Genomic DNA, 24,781 nt, shown 5'->3' on the forward strand with positions numbered 1-24,781 from the left:
TGACCCAACAATTACGCGTGTAGGATTTATCTATTAGAGGTCTTTTGCCTTGGGCATAAGGAAGTCTGCTCAAGGATGTTTGCTGCAGCACTATGTGCAGTAACACAGATGGAACTTAACTAAATATCTCCCATTGGGCACTTCTCATCTCCACAGTGGGTTAGTGTGCTGCCTTTAGAAGAATGAAGCCTCTGTATGTTCTCCCATGGAGACACACTCCAATACATGTTGTTAAGTAAAAAGCAGAGTGAAGAAAAGCATGCATATGCTGGGTGCGGTGGCTCATGCCTCTAATCCCATCGCTTCAGGAGGCCAAAGTGGAAGGATGACTTGAGCCCGGGAGTTCAAGACCAGCCCGGGCAACATAGGGAGACACTGTCTCTGTAATAAATAAGTAAATAAATTTGCTGGCTGAGGTGGTGTGCTCCTACAGTTCCATCTACTCAGGAGGCGGAGGTGGAAGGATCGCTTAAGCCCTGAGGTCGAGACTGCAGTGAGCTGTGGTCATGCCACTGCACTCTAACCTGGGTAACAAAATGAGACCCTGTCTCAAAAATGAAATGGAATAAAATAAAAAATTAGCCGAGTGTGGTGATGTTCACTTGTTCCAGCTACTCATGAGGTTGAAGTGGGAGGATCGCTTAAGCGCAGGTCAAGGGTGCAGTGAGCTGTGATCGCACCACTGCACTCCTGTCTGGGTAACAAAGTGAGACCCTGCCTCAGAAATCTAAAGAAAAGAAAAGTATTCATGGCATGCCATCATTTTGTCAAAGACAGTAGTTTGGTTTTGTATATGCATAGGGTATCTCTTGGAGGAGTCACAAACCCAGGTAATATGTTCTCTGGATAGCAGGCCTGGGGAGTGGGGTAATCTCTATACCCTTGCCATGCCTTTGGAGTATTGTGCCACCTGCATAGGTTACATTACAAAACAAAGAATTGAAACAAACCAAATGTAAACCAGCGTTCAGGGCTGGGGTGACCCTGGCCTGGCTGGTGCCTTTTTTTGAGTCCTTGGGCTCATGGTCATGTCTGGGGGCTCATTCCAGGGCTTGGCCTGGACTCTCCTCACGCTGTCTCTCCTTTCAGGTGAACCATCTGAAAAGACCAGTCAGTGGAGTGGGGGACGCTCCAGGCACCAGCAATGGCGCAACTGTCTCTTCCACCAAAAGGCACAAGTCCCTTTTTCAGTGCGCAAAGTGTAGTTTTGCCACAGACTCAGGGCTCGAGTTTCAGAGCCACATACCTCAGCACCAGGCGGACAGCTCCACAGCCCAGTGTCTCCTCTGTGGTTTGTGCTACACCTCTGCCAGCTCCCTCAGCCGCCACCTCTTCATTGTCCACAAGGTGAGAGACCAGGAGGAGGAGGAGGAGGAGGAGGAAGAGGAGGCGGCGGTGGCAGCGGAGATGGCAGTGGAGGCGGCAGAGCCAGAGGAGGGCTCTGGGGAGGAGGTGCCCATGGAGACTAGAGAGAATGGACTGGAAGAATGTGTTGGCGAGCCTTTGTCGACTGACCCAGAGGCAAGGAGATCGCTGGGCCTGGCCCCTGAGGAGGAGGGTGGCCAAGATGATCACAGTCAACCACAGGCCTCTCAGGACCAGGACAGCCACGCACTGTCCCCTCAGGTGTGACCGGAGGCTTTGCAGTGTGCACGGTCAGGGTGATGCCGAAGTGTCTTCCACCTGCTGTGCAGACCGTGGGAAATAAAAGGCTCTGCCCTCGGTGTGGGTGTGAGTGTGGCCGGTTGTACCGTGGAGTAGTGTCTGCGCTGAGCTGCCAGTGCTGGGCATCCCCCGGCCCCAGGAAGTGTGGGGTCAGCCAGGACCCTCACAACTCTGAATTTGCTTCTGTTATTTATGGCTTTGTGCTGCTTCTTGGTGCCCCATCTCTTGTCTGTCCTTCCAACCCCAGGCTGCTTGTGTGGCCCAACCCCAGTGCTGTCCGCTACGCTTGAACCCCACAGCGGCTGTGCTCTCCTAGGAGGTTCCTGCTTGTTGCCTTCAGCCAGGGCGCTCCTCAGAGCTCTATTCTCCTGCAGACACCAGCTCTCCTTCCTGCCTTTAGAGCATGAGAAGGAGGGAAATGAGGGCTGCTGACACAGTGCCTCTGGGAGAGCTCTGCCTAGCCTGGTTTGGCGAGGGCCCTTGTTCACTTTGCCCTTCCTCCCTGTCTTCTCTGATTTTTTTCCCTCAAAATAGTCCTGAGAACTAATTGTCACACTGGCTCACCATGTCTCTGTGAGTGGGGTGGGAGAAACCTCTGCTGCACACCTGTTTGGAACCTGGGGAAAGCAGGAGGTAAGGCCAAGGCAGGCAGGCACCAGGAGCCAGACCTTCGAGAAGGTGCTGTGGGTGGGGTTTCGTTCTGCCTTTCCTGGCAGGTGGGGTTGGGGCACACAGACATTGGAATATTTGTACTCCTGCTCTCGTGCCATTTGAGAGGCTGCTGCTCCAGGCAAGCCAGCCCCTCCTCCTCTTGGCTACACTCATGTTGCTCAGACTATATTTCAAATAAAAAATCTTCTCACCATGCAGGTAGGCTCTTGTATTCCTCTCCAAGTGAGCCTGGCCCCACCCTGTTCCACCCAAGGGTCTTTCCCAGACTTCCCCTGTTTGTTCCATCTCTGAGGGATGACAAGACTTCCTACTGTCTAAGGAAGGTCTTCTCTAGATTCTGGAGCTTGTGGTTAGGAAACCAGGAGCCTTGGACTTCTTAGTTCTCTAGAGACCTTCTGAAGGCGAAGGGGAGGGCTCCATAACAGTCAAGTCACCTCCAAGGTCTCCCCGGGCTAGTGGCATTGGCTTTAGGGCCTGTTGAAATTTTCTGGGCACCTTCATCTTTCCTTCAGATGATTTTCAACCTAAGAGAACCACTTACTGGGAAGAAGGGAAAAGGGAATGGAGAAGAGGAATTTTATAATTTTCTTACAGCATTCAAGAGCTTTCTTATTTCTTACAGCATTGCCGCTGCCACAGAGAACTCAGATGTGGGATTAGACTTGGGGGACTGGCTGTCTTTTCAGTGATGGTGGAGTCAGGGCCCGCCCGAGCACGAGGAGCAGGCTGTGTGGAGGTGTCCTCTGACTTCTAACCCAGGTGGCAGGGCGCTGGGCCCAGCGGGATCTGGCGCAGTAGAGGGAAGAGGGTGCTGGCTGCGTTCATAGAGGTCATCTTTCAAGGAGGCATTAAATATCAATTATAAATTATTAAGTCAGATAAATATGCCTGACCTTTTCACAACTGAAAAAAAAATACATTTTTTCCCCCTCTATCAAATGCCACGTTTTTAGTGGAAATGCTAATGGCAGTGGGAAAGGTTGCCTCAGTTTCAGAGAGACTCTCACCGTCTGCACCCTTTTAACGACTGTTCTTCCTGGCAAGGTTTCTACCTCCCTGCCTTCCACACTGGCAGGGGGCAATCCAGGCCTATTTCCAGCTACCTGGAAAGCCAGAGCTAGCTGTGCTGTAGCTGTTGTCCCATCCCTAATTCTAGTTGCAGGGAGCCATCCGTGTACCCTGGATCCATTCACAGGAACAGGTTCCAGAGGAGGCTGATAGAAGGGTTTGAAATGACTGACTGAGTCCCTTCCTGCTCGGACACAGTGATAGCTGGCGAGCAGGCAGAGACGGTGGAATTGTATGTATACCTGACCCCAGATATACATCTCTTTCCTGGGAAGAGCATGAGTTGGAAAAATGCTGAGCCACTCCCTGGGAAACCTGGGAGTGGAAACCTGGCCTGGATTCTGCCTTTAACCAGCTCTTAACAAATCCCTTACCCTCACTGTCTCCTCCTCTTCACAATAGAGTTAGTAATTCCCATCCAACTGGCTTCACAGCCTTTTGTGAGCTCATGAATGTGAAAGTGTTTTCTAGTTTATAAAACACTAAATGTATGTGGGGAGATCTTTGCATGACCTTCGGGCATGGAGGGTGGAGCACATTTTGTCTGCTGTTTGGACTTGGATGCTGATTATCAGTTATGAAGTGGCCCAGGACACCTAGCCATTATTTAGTGAGAGTGATGATGATAACAGTTTAAGCCCTGCTTGTGTGTCCAGCATCTTGCTGAACGCTTTCTGGTGATTCTCTCCTTTAATCCTCACAAAGATCTCACAGTTGTCCTCCATTTTACAGAGAAGAGAACTGAGGCTCAGAGAGGTTATAAACGATGTGCAGTGGCTACCTGTAGTGATGGTGCTGAGTCAAGCTGTCAACCCCTGTGCTCCTCAGTGACTAAGACTGCTTTGACAGGCTGCCAGCCTGTCAGTGGTGTGCAGCCTTCCAGACGTTTGCTTTCCTACTTCTGTAGTTGGGGTGCCCCTCCAAGTGCCAGGTTCTCTTTGGAGTCCATCTGTGCCTTGTCACCCCAAGGAGGGCCTTGAGCATCACACTGTGACATTCCGAAACACGTGTGGTGTCTCTACAACCTTTCATTCTCATTGAGATTTACCTTGCCATTTGAACACCATCATTTTTTGAGAACTGTCTAGAAAAGATTGCCTAACCCTCACAGGGAACACATGGTTCCCTCAGAGTCCAGGATCTTCTGGTCTTTTCTTTTTCAAGATTTTTTTAATGGTTGTGCTATCATTTGTCATCATCAGAAAATGCTTGCTGTAACAAGCATTTATCTTCACACTATACTGCAGTGAAGGCTCTATTGATCAAATTAAACAGATAAGATCCCTACCCTTGTAGAAACTACAATTTAATACACTCTAAGACTTGACAAATTACTTAGTATTTATTTTCCAACTGCTTTATCTCTGTAAAATGATATGCTCAATTACTATAAGCTAATGGTTGTAGAAAGAACTTTCCCCTTAACTTATGTAAACAGTCTGGTTTTAAAAAATTTAATAATTGTGGCCCAGTAACCTCAACACTTTGCCTTCCCCAAGACTGACTGAGGAACCTCTGCCCTGTTCACCGCTGTATATTCAGCACCAGGCAATTTCTTTTATTTTCTGTTTGTTTGTTTTGAAAAATTAATACATATACATGGTAAGACATTCCACAATACAAAAAATACAATTGTATTCTGCAATACAAAAGAGTATACAGTAAACAGTAAACTTCCCCATGGAGGTCAGCCTCTAGTCCTCTCTCCAGAGTTAATCACTGTTATCTATATGTTGTGTATCCTTTCAGAGCAATTCTATGCATTTACAAGTTTATAAATATGTATATTTATATATCTATTTTTAATACAAATAGTAGAATTCTATATACAGTGTTCTGAAGCTTGCTTTCTTCACTTATATAGTATTTTGGAGATTATTCCAAATTCATACATTGGGTCAGAGTAATTCTTTAAAAGTTCCTTGCATATAATAGTGGTTCAAAAAGTATATGGATGAGTGAGCGAATGCCTGCATGAATGAATGGATCCGATTCAACTGGTAGCCACAGCTGTTCTCTCGGGGTCTGATCTAATCAAGACAGCACCTTCTAGATTCTAGAATGTGTCCCCCTGACTAAGGCGTTCAGAATACTATTCACCTTCTCCAGCAGATGCCACAGGAACGGGGCACAGGAAGCCTTGGGCCCTTGGAGGAAAAAGTCGAGACTAGGACCTCAGGTCCCAAGTAAGGGGTTTTTTCGGGTTCCTACTTAAAATGCGTTTTTCTTTATTGGAAAATGATGTAACACTTTAGAGAAAATTAAAAAGCACACATATTTATAAATCTCTTCCTTCTACCATTGCGGTGGTTTTCATTTTTGCCTATCACTTTCCAGTTCTTACTCAGCACATTGGTAATTGAATTTATAGTAAAATGATGATAGTAGTAGTGGTTAACATTGAACATTTCTATTTGGCAGACATTATTCTCAAATTAGTTTCATAACAATCCTGCAAGATACATAATACTATTATTCTTTTGGAGGCCGTAAAATTGAGGTTCAGAGTAGTCGAACGACTTTCTTAAGGCCATGGAGCTAATAAGCGGCAGAGCTGAAGTTCACACTCAGGGGTGACTGATACTATACTGTCTCTCATTTTGTACCCTGCTTTTTTCCACTGAACATGAAAAATGTCCAGTACCTGTTTCTACGTAGCCTTTAAGTCATCATTTCTAATAACTGTAATCACTTTCATCATGCCAAATCAGTATAATTAATAATTTCCTGTTCAACATTTAAATTTTCTACTTTGTCAGTGCAGTGAAGAGTCCTGGGCATAGAGCTTTTTGCTTCTGCAGAATTATTTCCTTGGGAGTTTAGCCCTATTTTTTTCTTGGGTAAACTCACTGGAAGAATGATAGAATGGAGAAGGCCATTGTCATAATCGTAAGCAGATACCCTAGGGTGCAGTCTCATTTCTGTAAGTGACAATCATTTGGTCTCTCCTGGCCTTAGTTCTCTTATCTGTCAAATGATGGGGTTGGTTTATATCTCTGTGGATCTTGATTTTTATCTTCCCATTCTGTACATGTTCACGTCAAAATAGACCTTCCTAAAGGCAAGAACTTGTATTTCCTCTTGCTTAATTTTTTTGTTTACTTTTGACCTAGATATATATAAAAATGGAAAAGGTCCCTCCTACTCAGCTCTTCAGCATTATCACTTTTATTTACATTTATTTGTTTTTCAGTTTGCATTAGATTCATGCTTTTTCAGATAGAATTCTAGCTCTTTATGTGTACCTGTTTCTTTTAAAAATCTCATCATTGTTAATCATCCTAAATTGTATAACTTTTAAAATTTTATTACTTTCTTTTTTTAGAGACAGGGTCTGGTTCTGTTACCCATGTTGGAGTGCAATGGCACAATCATAGCTCACTATAACCTCGAACTCCTGGGCTCAACTGATCCTCCCACCTCAGCTTCCAAAGTAGCTGGGACTACAGGTGTGTGCCACCATGCCTGGCTAATTTTGTTATTGTCTTTTTAGAGATGAGATCTTGCTATATTGCCCAGGCTGGTCTTGAACTCTTGAGCTCAAGGGATCCTCCTGCCTTGGCCTCCCAAAGTGCTGGGATTACAGGTGTGAGCCATTGTACCTTGCTTTTTTTTTTTTTTTTTTTTTTCTTTTGTCAAGCCTTTTGAAGTTTGAACTTTGTCTACTTTGTAACTTCCAAGCATCTTCAAATCCTTTTGTGACCAGGCATGTTTTCATTAGGGTCCGTGGTCCAGGTGAATTCTTCAGTTGGTTCATTGTGTTGCACATTGGCCTTTAAAAATGCTCTTATTTTTAAAAATGCTCTTATTTTATATGTATATATATACACCCATTTACAGATTTAAATTGAGGTTTTAGTGCATGAATACTAAAATCAACAAATATTTTGACCATAAGGAAAAGGGATGCGGAAGGATGTGATAAAGCCATGTAAATCCATTCTAACCAGGAGAAGCTTCCATTACAATGAGGACCCAAGTCACAGTGGATCTGCAGCACCCTCATGTTTCATGAATGGGTGTGGGATAATACGTAGAGTGTTCATCCAGATCTACTGAATCACTTTGCTTCTTGGCCTTTTGGCTGAAATCAAGTACAGACCTATCAGATCTCAGATTTAATCCTGTGGGCTTTGCCTCACTTCTGTATGAAAATGGGGATACTAGATGATGCATTTGATGTTTGAAGAGAGTGATTAAGCTCCTCTTCAATCTGGCATTCATTAAACTTGGAAGCCCTGCTGATTCTAGGTCTCCCCTTTCAATTACAGTACAGGGGACACACATAATCCCTACTTTTCTGTGGGCTTTTTAGTCCATAAAACAATTTGCTTAGAATTTTCCCCTAAGATCCATTGTGCATAACAGGGCTGAATATTCTTGGTATCTGAAGAAGAGGATAGGTGCTGCTTTCTAAGAAGCCCTTTGGCTGGGTATGGTGGTATGGTGGCTCATGACTGTAATCCCAGCATTTTGGTAGGCCGAGGTGGGCAGATCACCTGAGGTCAGGAGTTGGAGACCAGCCTGGCTAACATGGTGAAACCCCATTTCTACTAAAAATACAAAAAATTAGTCGGACGTGGTGGCTCGCACCTATAATCTCAGCTATTTGGGAAGTTGAGACAGGAAAATCACTTGAACCTTGAGGGTGGAGGTTGGAGTGGGCCAAGATCGCACCATTGCATTCCAGCTTAGGCAACAAGAGTGAAATTCTGTCTCAAAAAAAAAGTTCTTTGCCTGTGGAGGAAGGGTTTTGATATGATTTTAAAATGGGGAAAAGGAGAAGAAATGGAAGTTGGGTGGGGAGGTGATGGTGGGAAAAGGAATAGAAATTTGTGGAGGAGCAGGCAGAATAATTTGAACAGACGAGAGTTTAGAACCTGGAAACAGTGCATTTTTAAGACAGGGAGAGATAGAAGTGGTGCTGGTGAACTCAAAAGGGAGATAGTGCCTTGATTTGTCAACGGCAGCCTTTGGGTGAGCAGCAATTGTGGCAGCAGTTCCCCGGAAGTATTACATTTTAAAATTTGTATTCATTTATTTATTTTGAGACAGAATCTCACTCTGTCGTCCAGGATGGTGTGAAGTGGTGTGATCTCGGCTCACTGCAACCTCTACCACCCGGGTTCAAGCAATTCTCCTGTCTCAGCCTCCCGAGTAGCTGAAATTACAGGCTCCCACCACCACAGTTGGCTGATTTTTGTATTTTGGGTAGAGATGAGGTTTTGCCATGTTGGCCAGGCTGGTCTTGAACTCCTGACCTCAGATGATCCACCTGCCTTGGCCTCTCAAAGTGCTAGGATTACAGGTGTGAGCCACCACGCCCGGCCAGTATTAACATTTTTTTAAGGAATGAGAAGATATAGCTGTTGAGGAAAAGGAGGACTGAGATTCAAAGAGTTCCTTGGAAAAAGGCAAAGACTTGAAAGCGAGGAAAAAGACTACAGCTAGTGCTCGACTTACGACCACGATTGGGACCAGAAGTCCAGTCGTAACACGACTTGGTCGTAAGCTGAGTAGGCTCTATGTACAGGTGAAACGGTGCACGCAGAGACGGTAGTGCTGCCGGAAGCTGGTCCGCACTGTCGTACGCCCAGCTGGGCAACGTTTGCGCTGCCAGACGCGGAGCAGTCGTGGCTAGCGATTGTGGTCGTAAAGTCAAATGGTCGTAAGTTGCATAGGTGGTAAGTCGATCAATACCTGCAGTTTAACCTTGGGAGAAGACCGGGAGAGGCCTGGGCTGGGAAGAGTCTTTTCTAGGTTCCCTTGAAGATGTGGAGTTTATATCCTGGGCCCAACAGACTAATTGTTGGCTCCTGACCACACACCCTCTTATCTAATGATGGCTTTATTTTGGGACATGCCTAGATTTGTCCTGCATGGAATCGGAGCAGGCGGGCTGGGGAAGACACTTGGCTGTGGCAGCTCTATCCTTGAGTCCCAAATTCCCTTTCCAATCAAATGAGAATCGGGAGTGACTTCTCATTGCCAGTAATCCTTTAATTGGTGTCCATTTACCCAAGCGCAGCTGTGGCCACACAGCTCTCCAGTCCCTGGATAGAAGCATGCCAGAGTGGCCAGCTCATCCCAGAGCGGCAGGACCTGGAGTGTCCACCCTTTTGGAACAGAGGCTCAGCTGCCTGAGCTGGGAGCTGTGGCAGCTCTTGGAGGGAGGTGAGACAAGCCGCAAAGAGCCCTGCAGACCAGCTGGCAGGAAGGGGCGCTTGCAGCACAAGGCAGTGAGTTCCCATGGGAGGGCAGGATCAGCAGAAAGAACTGGGCTTTGTTGAACTCAGAGCTAAGACTTTAGAATGAGTGGAATCAAGAGAAGGAAAAATAGAGGAAACTGGAGGAGTTGGATAGGTATTTGATTAATTTACGATGCTGTTAATGACACGCATTGAGATGTGGTTTGAGGAGCTTTGAGGACTGGCGTGCAAGCCACTGATGCTTCATAAGCAAGTTTTCAGTGACCCCTGACCTGTGTCACAGCTTGTGGAAAGGGCACCTCAGCACGAGTCCACATGAGTGCTAGAGAGGCAAAATAAGACCTTGGAAGTCTTCTGACCAGAATGAAGGTGATGGTCACTGTACTCTACTTTGTCCTCAAAAGCTCACGTGGGAAGTGTGACCATTCATGGGACAGTAGTTTGAGGTAAGCATTGGCAAAGTGGCTGCATCCAGAGAGGAACATCTGGCATGGCCTGAGGCTCTCAGGGCCATTTCGTTCAAGGAGTGGTTGAAGGAACTTAATGCTTCATCAAGAAAAGAGATATTTCATGATCAGTATTTTCACATCTTTGCAGGGCTCTCATATCAAAAAGGCGTCTCGACTTCTGTGTGGCTCCAGAGCAGAATTTGACTCAGGACAAAAGGAAAATCTGCCTGAAAATGAAATGGGCTGCTTGGGGGAGTAGCACATTCCCACTCCTTGGAAACGTGCAGGCACAGGCTAGGGCCCCTCCACCAGGGTTGTCTAGACAGTGCTGAGGCCCTGCAGTGGCAGGAAGGGGACAGAGGTATAGGGAGTACTTAATGATGGCCCTTCCTGCCAACTGGGATCAGTCCCTGCCGCCCATTTCCTCTCCTCCACATAGATAGGACCACATGTGTCTCCCCTTAGTCTCTCTCTGTCCCAGGCCTAGGGACCAACTCTGGCTCCTGGGTGCTCCATGTTAATCCTCAGGGACTGGCATCTGGCCACTGCCATTGGGTGGGCTGGCTCTGACCTTATGTTTCAGCTCTGGTCATTGGGTTGCTTCCACCTTGTTCAGGAGACTAATGTTTGCAACTTCATAACCCAGTTCTGTTAACCCATTATTGCTTGATATTGTGGCTGGCTCCTCTTGGGCTCTTTGGAGAAGTTTGGTAGTAAAGTGAGGATGGGGCTGATAGGGCGTGGTAGCTTATACCTGTAATCCCAGCACTTTGGGAGTCCGAGGCAGGGGGATCGCTTGAGCCCAGGAGTTGGAGACCAGGTTGAGCAATATTGGGAGACACTGTTTCTTCAAAAAATTTAAGAAAAAAAATTAGCTGGGTGTGGTGGTGTGTGCCTATAGTCCTAGCACTTTGGGAGGCTGAGGGGGAGGATCACTTGAGCCCAGGAGGTCAAGGCCGCAGTGAGCCATGATCACACTACTGCACTTCCAGTCTGGGTGACGAGTGAGTGACCCTGGGTGACCCTGTTTCAACAAAAAAAAGGGTAAACATTTTAGAGATAAGCAAACATTTGATCATCCTCAGGCAGTGGGGAGAGGGAAGGAGGCCTGGCAGGGGAGGCAGAGAGCTTTTAGAGTAAGGCTGCTGAGAAGGCCGGCAGTTTGAGAGGCTTGGAAAGGAAGAAAACATAGGCAGCAGAGGTTAGTGTGACCACGGGTGATACAGACAACCTGTCCTCCTTAAAGTAGATGTCCTTGCCCAGTGGTCTCACTTTCTCTGTACTTTGAAGAAACAGTTGACCACTGCAAGTGAGGAAGGCAAAAGGAGATTGTAATCTTTTTTGGAATAGTTGCTGGAGGGAAAGGAAAAGGTCAGCTTGGGAGAATGTAAAAGGATTGCCAAGCTTCCCGAGCCTGGACTTAGGCTGGAAACCAGAAATGTTGGCCAACCCTGGAACAGAAAGCCCACAACCCAATTCCAGGTTAGGAACTTGCCAGGTAAACTTAGCAGAGGGCCAAGGGCAAGTGCAATGAGTTCCCTAAAGAAGGTGTAGTTGAAGTTATTGTCCACTTTGCACTGTGTTCATGTGTGTATAGGGATGAGGAGGGGTTGGAGCCAGGAAGGAGTTCAAGAGCATAGAGGCTACAGGGGAGCTGACATTTTAGGGGTAGAAAAATTCCCGGTGACAAGGTTCAAGTGGTGGGTGTTTGAGATGTGAAAGGGAAGTGAGGGTGAAGTTCTTTGTGAAGACAAGGTCATTGGACCTCTGCCAGGGTGTTGGCTGTCATCAGAGAGGCTAGGATGATGGTAGGCGACCAGAACCCACTGTGGGTGCACTCCATGTGAGGTGACCATTGGTTTTCATCAGTTCAGGTGGATGGTCAAGGGGAATGTGGAATGGTGTCCTGATGGCTAATAATATTGGGGTTAAGGATTGGGTAACGCATGGCATGGCCAGTGCTTCAAAGGAGGGTGGACTGTCCCCTTTGAGTTTTGTTAGCCCTGGAAGAGAGGGGGCTGGGTAGGAGGGGGAAGGGACAGAACTAAGTTAAAATAGAAGGCATGTTCAAAATCATTCAGACCTTGTTGAGAGGGGCTGGCCTAGTTGGGCCTGAGTGTCCTCGGAGATTCCGCCATTCTCTAACAGGGGGCAGCTTCCTTTGTTGCCGTGTGTTCACTAACACAAAAACAGGCCCAAGATTTTCCTACTACAAGGACCCAGTTTATTCTGGGGCCCCAGGAAGTTCAAAATAATGAGAGAAGGGATCCTGGCACCAATAACAAATTCCTACAGTGCTTCTTCAGTACATGGCAAACACTGACTGCCTTGTGCTGCGTTGTTTGCTTTGTTTGTTTGAGACAGGGTCTCGCTCTGTCACCAGATTGGGGTTCAGTGGTGCAATCACAGCTCGCTGCAGCCTCCACCTCCTGGGCTCACGTCCTCCCACCTCAGCCTCCTGAGTAGCTAGGACCACAGATGTGTGGCCAGCTAATTTTTAATTTTTTTGTGGAGATGGGATCTCACTTTCTTGCCCAGGCTGGTCTCAAACTCCCAGACTCAAGCAATCCTCCTGCCTTGGCCTCCCAAAGTGCTGGGATTACATGTGTGAGCCACTTTGCCTGGCCACTGTTACTTCCTAATGCAGAACCAAGGCACGTGCTCCTCTGTGCTGTTTCAGCACCATGTACAAACCTCTATCACAGGATTTGTAATGATTCTGTTTTAATTGTCCTCTCTTCAGGCTTGAGACGTTCTTGAGGGCAGAGACTATAACTTATTCATCTCTCTACCCTCAGCACCTGGCATCATGCCTCACATAATAGTTAATAAATACTTGCTGAATGAACAGCTGTGACCTTCAGGATCATAAATGGAATGCCCCACTCCATTTTACAGAAGAGAAAGCTAAACCTCAGGGATGGCAAAACATTTGGCCAAGGTCACACAGCTGCTCAGCCTCTGGACTCCTAGCCTAGTCCTTGTTAGACAAGGAGGTTCTAGTGGTGGGTATTTGATTGGGATGCACACAACTCTCCACGTCCTCTTTCTCTTGTTAGACTGTGAGCTTGGAGAGGAAGACATTATTGACCTCTCCAACCCTGAGTGCCTTGACATTCCTTACTCAGCTCGGCCCCTATCACGAACTTGGTTGAAGACAGAGAAAGTCTGCTTGTTAAATTTGCAGAGAGCAGGAAGCTGGGCTCCAAATATTGGCCAGACGTGGTGGCTCATGCCTGTAATCCCAACACTTTTGGAGGCTGAGGCAGCAGGCTCGCCTGAGCTCAGGAGTTCAAGACCAGCCTGGGCAACATAGTGAGAAAAAAAGCCACTTTTTTTTTCTCTTAAAAAAATGCTGGGAAGGATAGATTAACTTGTAGGTTAGCACTAGATGATGGGCAGAATTTAAAAAGATCTAGACAATGTGGAAAGGAAGTGTAAGAATAGGAAGATGAGCTTTAACTTAAACCAAAAAGGTAAGATTATGTATGTAGGATAATAAGACTTTAGGAGTGGGGAAGACTGATGAACAGGGGTTGCTTGTTGAAAACTCACAGGCTCCATGAAAACTTGAGTCAGTGAAATAATTTGGCTGTCAGTCGGGAAAGTTGTTAACCATGTCTGGAACCCAGACCCACACTAATTTAGGTGCTAATTTAGTTGTAGGTTGCTATGGTCTCACCTCTGCAGGGGCCACATTTTCAAAAGGAAATTGGTAAGATGGAGTGGGTAACTAGTGGCACCATATCCACTGTCATAGGGGAAATGGCCTGGAAAGGAAGTCCAGAGTCCCCAGAGTGCTAGGTAAGGTCCCAAGGCCCTAGCCCCTGCCTCGTCATCCTCTCTATTTCGTACTCAAGTGACATGCACACGCCTGTTTCATACCCCCATATCTTTATACATACTGTTCCCTCTATCTGGAATATTCGGTGCCTCCTGCCTCTCACCCATTGCAGTACACTTGGTGAGCATCTATGTAATTTACAAAATCCTTCTCAAGCTTTACCTTCTTCCTTGTGGTTGGACATAGATGCGCAGTGCTGCAAAGAAAAATTAGCACTGAGACAAAGGACCTTTCAGCAATGCAGTTTTTACTTCCTGGAATGCAGGAAAGGTACTCTTGCTAGCCAGCTTGCCCAAGAGCACAACGAACAAAGGAAAACAGACAAATTTATCCCTTACACATTTGGGGTTGTCCTTACTGCTGTGTCTGATCTCCGTTGGCTGGAGCCAGACTTTACAATCTAAACTAAACCCCGACTGGTTAATAATTTAAAACTTTTCTAAACAGGTAAAAGCATGGAGAGCTGGGACATGCCTGTGAGTACATCCAACACAGATATCTTGTTTAAAGTACAAGGACGTAGAATGTACTACATGCCTGTAAGCATGGCATGTCTAATAGCTACATAGGATAGGGCGTAACAAAGTTATTAGCACACTTATTCTTTAGCAAGAAAGGAAACTTTAAAAAGGAACTTTTCTACTTCCCACACTTGTAAAACTGTCCTAATCCAGGTAGAACAACTCTTTTCTCTAAACATTGGTGCTCCCCTATACATAGTTTTAGAATTGTATGTTTTCCCCTGCATGGTATGTTGCCTGTCCCACCTATTAGACTGTGAGCTTTTTACAGGCAGAGATCCTGTGACCCTGCCTCTAGCACCCATGCCCTAACCTGAAACACGGGTGTTCTCATGCTTTCCCACCCACGCCTTTTTCTCTCTGCTGCTTGAACCAGCATACACGATTTACACAAATGAACCAAAACTTCAAGTGGGTTTTCAAATATTTGAAGGACTACCCTGTAGATGACTGAAGATTCTGTGCACCTCCAGAGAGTCAAGAGCAAGAATGAATGGGGACATGTGATGAGGAGATGAATTGGGGACCATAGGAGAGAACACTTTAATATTGGTCAGGATGCTTCTCCCAACAGAAGCCTACATTGGAAATAGCTTGAGCAAAGGGAGAACTTCTTTGGTACACAGATTCCAAGGAAAATTTGAACTGCCAACCTGCAGGAAGGCCAGGGACAAAGCCGGACCGCAGGAACACCTGAACAAGGGCACCTGAAAGCCAGCAGGACCCTGTGCCCTTCATCTCTGCTTCTGTCTGTGCAGACTTCTTATTCGCCACTGTAAACTGGCTTATTCCACACAGCAGGAAACAGGGGGCTGCTGACAGCTGGGGCCTCACAGCTCAGTTTTCCACCAAAGAGGGTCTGGTTTTCTTTTCCAATTCCAGTTAAAAATGTTTTAGAGAACGTTATTGGCACAACCAGGGTCTATAGTCAGGGAGATGGGGTACCATGAATAGCCTGGCTTGAGTTTCATGCCAGTCAACTGAAGCCAGGAGTGGGATCATCTGGGGACAAGGTAGTTGCCATTGGAACCATACAGAGGAGGGGAAAGTCGTTTCCAAAAGGAGTGGGGTGGGTGCAGCTTGGAAAGCAGAGGGGTTAGACTCCTTTGCTCCCACGTCCAACAATTACAGCCAGCGAGCTTCAGGTACTTTCTGGATGCTTTCAGGAAAATAGGAGAAGGAAGGATGGATAAAAGTCTGTGGGCATTTCCAATATTTAGACCAGGTTTCGGCCGTGCTTGGCACTAGTTCTCGGAAACTGTTGCATGATGATTTTTCTGGGCATCAGGACTCAGCCCATTTCCCCCTCTGGTGCTGAGAAATGGAGGCCGAAGGAGTGAAGAAGGAGGTTCAGTTATTCTAGAAGTGTTAATTGACCCCCTAATCTATGCTAGCCACTGGGGGTGAGGGGGCAGACAGGAGAGAGAGACCCCGAGGGGTTCCCGCCTCCCAGGGCCTCTAATGGAGGTGGCCGGGCTCGTCTGCGTGCTGGACCAACAGCCACCGGCGAGGCGAGGCGCGGCGCGGCGAGGGTCAGTCGGGGCTGGTGCCGGGAAGAGGGCCGGTTCTGCGGCTCCTCGGCCTCCCGCCATCTGGCCCCAGCTGACCGGCGGTTGACCTGGCTCCCTGGCCCCGGCCAGGCCTCGCGGACCCTTCGTTTGCAACACGGGACAGGAGCAGCGGAGGACGGCCGGCGGGGAGCCGGGTCCTGGGAGCGCCACGCAGGGGCCTGTCCCGGTCTCCGTGTGCAGGGCCTCGCCCGACGGGGCGCCGCCGCCGACACCAGGCCCGCCGAGGCGGCGGACACGGACCGGCCCGGGGGCGCGCACTTGGGGCCCGGCGCCCCCCGGCGTCCCGGAGCCGCGCTGCCCGGGCCGGGGGAGGGACAGCAGCAGGTGACGACGGCCACCGGCTATAAATAGGGGCGCGCGTCAGCCGCGGGCGGGAGCGGCGGCGGCGGGCAGGGGCCGGGAGGCCGGGGCCGGGAAGGAGGGCGAGGCGGCGGCGGGTGCGGGCCGGTGGTCGGGGAGGGCGGCGTCATGGGGTCGCGGAGGGCCCCCAACCGAGGCTGGGGCGCGGGCGGGCGGTCGGGGTCCGCGGGCGACGGCGAGGACGACGGCCCGGTGTGGATCCCCAGCCCGGCCAGCCGCAGCTACCTGCTCAGCGTGCGGCCCGAGACCAGGTGAGTGGACCGAGGGGCAGGGTGGTCCCGCGCCCCCGGAAGGGCGGCCTGGCCCCTGGAGGCCTGGGCTGGGCCTGCGCCCTCGAGCTCTCTCGGCCCCAAGGCCCAGGGCCTGGGGACGTGGCTGGGCTGGAGTGGCCTTCACGGCCCCTTGAGACCCCTCACGATCCACAGGCTTCAGGCCTCTGGCAATGCCAGGCTCAAGAGAGGACAAAGGCTCCACTTGGGGAGATCTCACTGGGGCCTGAAGGCTTTCCTTACCTCCCCGCCCCTACCCGGCTGCTCCCTGGTTTGGGATTCCACAGCTAGCGATAAGGAAAGCCAGAGTGGCTGAAATTCCTCCCTGGCATAAAGGGAGGGGAGAGCACTGGTGGGGACAGGGAAGGGGTGCTGGGGGGCTGCCCAGAGTGGGGGCTGCTTAGCTCAGGGTGGGGAGGGTCCCCAGGGAGAAACAAACCTTTGTAAATAAGGTTCCTCCTCCGGGCCCAGGACTTGGGTCTTCGCCGGACCTGAGTGGGGGCTGGTGAGATGTGGGGTGGGGAGAGGTACTGTCTGGGGACGCTGGGAATTCAGGACTTGGAGCTCTGAGGGAGCCACGTGCCCTGTCCAGTGTGGGGAATTGAAATGCCAAGGGAGGTGTGGAACTGATGAACCCTTCGCTGGTCTTCCAAGAGTTAAAGAGGTGTGGAAGCTATGTTTTAGGAGCCAGGCCACCCACAGATAGAAAGACACAAAGACAACAGACACACATACAGGCAATCAAAGGCACACAGACACACATGGACACATGCATTGCCATGGAGACAGGCACTTCCTGCTCCCTGTGGGCAGCTCAATTTCCCTCCATTTCTGGAGTCTATTTTCCAAGGGGACTTGTGTTGAGATAGTGGTGGTTTCATAGCCTGAGAACTTGGCGTGTGTATTATGCAGAACATAGCCATTCCTCCAAGAGGCTGTCCAGAGACCTCTTGTTCTCCATTCCTAAAGCAGCATAAAAACAGGCATCAAGGACGTTCAGGAAAAGTCCTGGGCACTTCCTCGTGAATTGGCTGAGTCCTGTTGACCTTGGAGTTGGGAAAGTTCAAATGTAACTGGAACCGGTTTCTGCATAAAACTCGTCAAATGGTGTCACATGTCTGTGGCAGAGCTGAGGACTGATGTTAGTGACTGAGTCAGACTCAACAAGGCCCCAGGCTGCCAGGAAAGAATACCCCTTTTTCCTACTCCTGGCTCTACAGATAAACCGGGATGAAATTTGGACATTTATTCCAGTCCCTAGAGAGGCTGACTCCCTGTGGGAGCCTCACACTTCTCACAGTGACTTCTCTAGGCTTTGCCTCCTGTGTTTGGCCGTTGTCAATACCAGTGGAGCAAACAGAAGAGGCAGAAGTGGGGTCCTTCTTGGAGACAGCAGCAATGGAGGAAGGGAGGAAAGTGTACCTTGAAAATCTGTCAGAATGGGGAGGGCAGGGGACCTGGGCTCTTAGGAAAAGGGCTGGAGAATGGAACAGTGCTGCTACCTGGCTGAGCAGTTGTATGGTAGATAAATGTTTGTTAGTTGTACACCTCACGGCCGTAAAGCTTGTGCCAGCCTGAGAGCTGCAGGTGGGATAGAGGTGGCTGGCTTAAGTCCCTTTGGACCTAAATGGGAATGTTCTTAAAAGGAGTTTCTTTCATCAGGTACCTGGAGGGGCAGGACAGGAGGAGTGGGAGACAGCTTTGGACTTTGGGCTGTGTTTTGCCCCTGCAGAGCTTTTTACTGCTCCTGCCAGCTAGCCACAGACCCCTAGAGGTTCTGAGAGACAAGGACAGCCAGATTTATCTGGTCTCTGGAAAAGCCTTTGGCCAAAATGGGGAGAATGTGACTGGGGCTGCAGTGGGGAGTGGAGAGGGTGAGGCAATTCCCACTTCTCTAGCAAGGGCTGACCTGTGTTGGAGGGAGACCTGACACTGTTGGCTGTCCCTCAGAACTGCCTCACTGCTTGTGTGGGTGGGGAGGGCTCTCTAGAGACAGGGAGAAGCACAGTCCCTTGAGAATTTTGCCAGCTATATTGGTTCCAGCCCAGCTGAGCCCTGACTATGCCAGAGTCCTGACCGAATGGCAAGCTCTATCCCCACTCACTCTTGGCTCCAACATCTTCTGGGTTTACCTTCACACGGGTCTGTTATGGAGCTCTTCAGGCATCATTCTCATGGGCCCCTGGGAGGAGGGCTGCCCGGGGAGCTGATGGACCGCTGAGCTGGTGGACACCACAGGCCTTGGTGGAGGGCCCAGAGCCTATCTCTTCATGCACCTCTCTCTACCCCACAGCTCTGAAAGGGTTTCCAATCCATGTCTGTGCAAGAATATTTCCAGTGCCCACTGGGGTCAGAGGCCCAACATGCTGATAGTCCCACCAAACTGTAGGCCCAGCCCCTCGTCACCGGCACCTGGGACCTTATCCCTATGGGACAGCGAGATGCGGGTAGGCTAGCGAAGTTAAGGGGCTACAACTGGGTAGAGGAGGTTATGATTCATTAGCTTCTACGGACACTCAGAAGTTCCAGAAGCCCCTGCCCCTGAATTCTTGGTCCAGGTGGGCTCAGAAGTCACAGAATCTATGATGTTACTACATCCAGCTTTGAAACAAATGCTGCTGTTCAGCGTGGGTCAGCCAGGCTGTGCAGGGCTTTTAGGGAACCTGAGGTGTCTGGCCAGGATTGTCCTAGGACCTTTTATGTCCCGGAATAGATGAAAGTCAGGAGGAATGGAGGCCCCCAGCTTCCGTGGTCAGTTCTGGTTTTCTCTAGCCTACTTCGCTCTTTTATGTATTTATTTTTTAAGTTTAGTTTTTTTTTTTTTTTTCTTTTTGAGATGGAGCCTCGCTCTGTCGCCCAGGCTGGAGTACAGTGGTGTGATCTCTGCTCACTGCTGCAACCTCCGCCTCCTGGATTTAAGCAATTCTCCTGCCTCAGCCTCCCAGGTAGCCTCCCGAGTACTCTGGGATTACAGACGCCTGCCACGGTGCCCAGCTAATTTTTGTGTTCTTAGTAGAGACGGGATTTCACCCTGTTGGTCAGGCTGGTCTTGAACTCCTGACCTCAGGTGACCTGCCCGCCTTGGCCTCCCAAAGTGTAGGATTACAGGTATGAGCCGGCCAAGTTTAGTTTTTAATTATTTATTTTTTATAAGGATGGGGTCTTGCTGTATCACTGAGGTCAACCTTGAACTCCTGGGCTCAAGCGATGGATCCTCTTCCCTCAGCCCCTCAAAGTGCTGGGGTTTCAGGCATGAGCCTCTGCACTCAGTCCCAACCTCACTCCTTTACGAGGAGACCTTTTTTTCCCGGGCCCTGAATTCCAACCCTCCCCCAACCTTTTTTTTTTTTTTTTTCCCTATTCTGCTTATGTATTAATTCCCATTTTGAGAGATGAAGGGTGGCATGAAGAACTCTTTAAAGCCTTTCTGCCTCAACATTTGATGCTTCTCATTCGGCGCCCCCTCAGAGGCAGTAAATGGGGAGCTTCCCCACCGGCGTGACAGCCCTGAGCCTAGCTGTGGCCCAGTCAGCAGGGCACAGGCGGGTCTCCCCCCTTCTGGAGACCAGGCGCCTCCACTGGCCCAGGGTTCCTTCTGACCTGACTCACGATGTAAAGGGCGAGGCCTAGAGAGAGCAGGAGGTTGGTCCAGGAGCAGCAGAGCTCGGGGAGGGGTCCTCTGTCCCAGCTCACTTCTGGGCTCTCGCAGGTGGAACTTGCCATTTTCCTCTCTAAATTAGAAAGCTAACTCTCCCCCTCTCCTTCCCAGGGAAGAAGTCCAGACCCAAAGAAGAAGAAATCTCCCAATCCTAAAGGAGAGGGACAAAGGAAATTTATGGTCAGGAAAGGATGGAGTGAGCCCGTGTCTTGGCACCATGGGAGGCTCTGCCCACGCAGCCTCCAGAGGATTCTGAGAGCTCTGGGCAGAGGCAGCTGCACTCTAGCATGCGCCTTTCCATCTTTTCTGGAGCAGCAGCTCCCTCTGGGGGGCAGGACGCTTCCTGCTTGAAAAATGCCTTTCCCTCCCCGCCCTCTCTCCCTCCCCCGGCCCCCGCCACGCCACTTTCCTTTTTTCTTTTTCTTTTTCTTCCTCTCTCTCCCTTCTGTAGAACAGCGGTTAAATACCCATTGTCTGTGCAGCACTGTGCTAAGAGCCACAGAATCTACGAGATCTAGGTTTGAAGGCTGGATGGGCAGGATTTAGTTGAGCGGGAGGAGGGAGGGAGGGCCTTCCAAACAGGGTGGACAAAGGGGAAGCCTCAGGGGCTGGGAAGGACTTGTTCATGCCAATAAGGGACAGGCCTGGCTGCGGGGGCACCTGAGCATTGGGAAGTAGAGGGACTGCGGAGTGTGAGTAGATCAGGGAGGGCCCTACCCGCCCAGTCAAGGATTGGAGACTCGTGTCCTCTACACTGGAGGACTGCAGCATTTTGCTGGAGAAGTGCGTTATAGGAGGGGTTAAGGAGAAGGGGTTGAGGTGGTCAGCAAATGTGGAGCCATGAGGGTCTAGATTGTAGTGTAACAAGATTAGGGAGAAAGGGGGAAAGAAGAGCCAAGAATTGTGGAGGGACTGGATTTGGGGATGGAGGAGAAGTAGTCCAAGATGGCAGGTTCTGAGCTTCGGAGATTGGGAGAACGCTGGGGGTATCTACAAACCCAGGTGCCTGGCGTTAGGGGCGAAGCCAGGTTTTAGGGAAAAGGATGGGTTTGGTTTTGTGGTTATGAAGAGATGGGATCCTCAGAGCTTTCTTGTGGTTAGAGGTGTGGACCGTGAGCGCCATTGGACAGGCTGGGCCACTGATAAGGAAGGGAGAGCTCTTCTCATGGTAGGGACTGCTGCAGGGAGTGAGTGTGGATGGGGTGACCCTGACATCTCTCAAGGAGCTGGGATCCAGGCCCCCGGGGAGATTTTTGTGTCAGGAAAGGAGGAGGGAGAGGGAACAGTTGGTTCATAGCAAGTGGGCTGGAGCTCCACTAAGGGGCGGTCCTGTGTGGGTCCTCATCCCAGTGCCCTACGCAGTGGCCTTTCCTAGCTGCCCCAGACAGGAGAGATCTGGGCCTCAGGCAGAATGCGCCTGTGTGGACCGTGGAGCTGGATGCCTCCCAGCTCCTGCTGAATTAACTACTTTGTTTTTTTCTTTTTCACTCTCCCAGCTGGTTTGCCTTGCGTGGCCCCTTCAACCGTACTTTAACATATTAATGATGGGTGTTCTCCAAGCCACCTGTCTCTCTCTCCTAGCCTATCGGGATTTCCAGGAATGGGGCTCTTTTCTCCCAAAGGCCAAGAATTGAAGCAGGAGCTGCCCTCCAGCTGGCGTGCTGTGGGGTGGGGAAGCATGCCACGCAGCTGTAAGCCTCCCTCCTGGGGGCAGTGACCCAAGTGCGTGGGACACGCCTTCGTCAAGCACAGCCCCAAGGGGCCTCCTTCCTGCCTAACCATTTCCCTGGTCTCTGCTGCATTTAATAAGTTCTTGGTTGCAGATACATTGGTGTCTGGTGGTCAGGCCACTTGCTAGATGGAGCAGGCCAACTAAGACAGCTGGTCCCTTTTAATAGAAAGGCTTCTGGCCCCAGATGGCGGCCAATTAATAGTTTGCGACTGTTGGTTTCGCCTACTTCCTTCTTGCTTTTCTGGCCTAATGATTCCATTTGCTGTTTTTGCTTAGCTTATCAAGCGGCCGGTTGTCTCTCCCCAGCGCTGGAAGGTAAATGCATATTGCACTACATTTCTCTGACTGCTTTTCTCTTGGGTCCGGGCATTGAGGGGCCACTGAGTGACTGCTTGTGCACTAACCAAGCTGCATGGGGTGAGGGAGAGCTGGAGGGCAGGTGGGGCGGGCGTAAGAAGGCACTCAGGTGAACATGGCTCTCACAGGGGCCAGAGTTGATGCTTGCATGGGCCACTGGAGATGGGCACAGGATCTCAGGCATAGAAATATGGGCAGGGGTCCCTGAGATGCCTGCAATGATGTCTCTGTGCCCCTAGGAAACACCACGGGAACAGAACAGGGAGCCACCCATCCTGTCATATGGCCCACCTCTTCACCACCCTAGGTTTTTTATTTCTTAGAGACAGGGTCTTGCTCTGTCATGTTGCCCAGGCTGGAGTGCAATGGCTCCCTGCAGCCTCGAACTGCTGGGCTCAAGGGATCCTCCTGCCTCAGCCTTCTGAGTAGTGGGGACTACAGGCATGCACCATGATGCCTGGCTAGGGTCTCACTGTGTTCCCTGGTCTTGAATTCCTGGCTTCAAGGAATCCTCCTGCCTCAGCTTCCTAAAGTGCTGGGATTACAGGCATAAGCCACTGTGTCTGGTCCCAATTCTAGGTTTCCATGTTTTTTGTGACCACACATCTAGGTGTGATGCCGTGATGCCTATCTTCTAACCATGACAACTGCCTTTTAAACTTTTTTCTGCAGTCATTTAAGTTCTCCTTTTACCTCCTGTGTCTCTGAATTTCCCTTTCTTTTGGTTCCTCCCCATCCCTGAAGACCATGAACTCTGTCAAGTCAGAGAATGCCACGTTAGTATATTCCTGTGTAGCTTATTCTCTGAATCTGCTGCAGAGCCAGGGCAAGGCCTGAGCAGGCTCGCGGTCCGGGTTTGCTGGTTGAATGACTGTCTTCTTGCCTCCTGAGCTGAGGAGAGCTCGTTACCCTTGGCTGAACTGACTGTTACAATCCAAACGGGAACGTTTCCTGGCTACTTTCCACCACTTGGGCATCATCCCAGACTCCGATAGATTTGGGAGAGTTAAGTACAGTTTCTTTACACAGAGAAAGATTTCTGAATAGCTAACTGGTTTCTGAATGACCAGTGTTTACAGATGTGATTAGCACCTCCTGTGTCCGTGATCCTCGATGGGGATGAACACTCGGGAGACTTTGTTCTGTGTGGCTCATGGGTGGAACTGAGGATATCACAACTAATTCCAAGTGGAGTGTGGTAAACGTTGAAAGGAGAGGACCTGGGCAAACAAACCTAACCTAAGAACAAGGTTAGGTTCCACTGAACATCATGAAACCAATCACTCTGGTGTTCTGTAGAGGTGCATGATTAGTCTGTGATATCCTTATGAAGTCATGGAGTTGGAAGGACTTGTCAGGATTGGACAAGGCCATTTCCAGATGTGTAGACTTCCTGGCTTTCCAGAGGATTGGGCGCAGCACACGCAGAGTCATCCTGCATTCCAGTGGTTGGGAGGATGGGGACAGAAAGCTTGTGGCAACGAGAAGCTGTGTGACATTCAGCAGTACACGAGAGTATATACAGTGACTCTCCCCGTGCCTCCAAATGTACCCCAAACCCACTTCCCTAAAGAGAGGGCTTTCATCTAGCCACAGCTGTCAGCAGTTACTTGTTTTCTAATATAAACATTTTTTTCTAATATAGCTTAGGACCTAATGTGGAAAGTTTGAGAAGTTATGTTCTTTTCCATTCAAAGAGAGTAATGAAATAAAATAACTACCCGTTGTTCAATATCTAGCATGAGCATTTGTCTCTGTAAATTTTCTTAAAGCACAGTTTCCCTGTTTTCTCACTTATCCGGTAGCCGAAATGATTTCCTTAGGCTTGTCCGAGTGGCTTCATACCAGGGGCCTAAGCTGAATACTGGATCCGGGCGGCTCAAGGTCATGGATGAGATAGGATTCAAATTATGCAGGGAGGACATAATTAGGGATGGTTTGAATTAATTACAGAATCCTAGAAGTAGGATTATGTTTAGCCTGGTGGTTTCTAGAAACTGTTGGTTGAGATTTCATGCTTCCCCAAATCAGAAACTGCCGTTAGTATGATAGCAGCAAGAAACATTTTCAGATGTAACGTTTCCTGAGTGTTCAGGGAACTGATAGCGCAGGCCCTGAAGGACCCTCTGTTTCTGAGTGGAAAAGAAGCTTATTGCACAGATGAGGGTCAGGCGAGGGAACGTTGTAGGGAGTGTTATAGAATATGTCTAACTGCAGATCCAGCTCAAATGTTAAGGAACGTGAGAGACTGGGATCCCCTTTTGGGGTGATCTTTGTTGGGGAGGGCCCTTGTCAACTCCATGAATGCCCAGGTGTCTGCATTCCTGTGGTGAAGCCATGGCGGGACCCCTGTTAGTCCAGACTTGATTCCAGATACTCTCTGCGGTCCTCAAACTCAAGTCTAGA

General features: G+C 49.4%; 2 protein-coding genes across 5 annotated transcripts in view; both read left to right on the plus strand.

Moving 5' to 3' along the window:
* ZNF592 (zinc finger protein 592) overlaps positions 1-5,687 on the plus strand; it is a 55,645-nt gene extending 49,958 nt beyond the window's left edge. For all 3 annotated transcript variants that reach the window (XM_017502289.2, XM_017502291.2, XM_017502290.2), the window contains one exon: positions 1,090-5,687. In XM_017502289.2, coding sequence (XP_017357778.1) covers positions 1,090-1,632 — 543 coding nt within the window. In that variant the 3' untranslated portion in view covers positions 1,633-5,687. The remainder of the gene's footprint in view (positions 1-1,089) is intronic.
* A 10,029-nt stretch (positions 5,688-15,716) lies between these two features.
* The window catches only part of ALPK3 (alpha kinase 3), a 58,261-nt gene continuing 49,196 nt past the window's right edge, over positions 15,717-24,781 (plus strand). Inside the window, exons 1-2 of one of the 2 annotated variants that reach the window (XM_017502292.2) lie at positions 15,717-16,610; positions 22,295-22,333. In XM_017502292.2, coding sequence (XP_017357781.1) covers positions 16,468-16,610; positions 22,295-22,333 — 182 coding nt within the window. In that variant the 5' untranslated portion in view covers positions 15,717-16,467. The remainder of the gene's footprint in view (positions 16,611-22,294; positions 22,334-24,781) is intronic. The other variant, XM_017502293.2, reaches the window with a different exon arrangement.

The sequence above is a fragment of the Cebus imitator genome, unplaced genomic scaffold (genome assembly GCF_001604975.1).
Source record: "Cebus imitator isolate Cc_AM_T3 unplaced genomic scaffold, Cebus_imitator-1.0 Scaffold295, whole genome shotgun sequence".
Lineage (NCBI taxonomy): Eukaryota > Metazoa > Chordata > Mammalia > Primates > Cebidae > Cebus > Cebus imitator.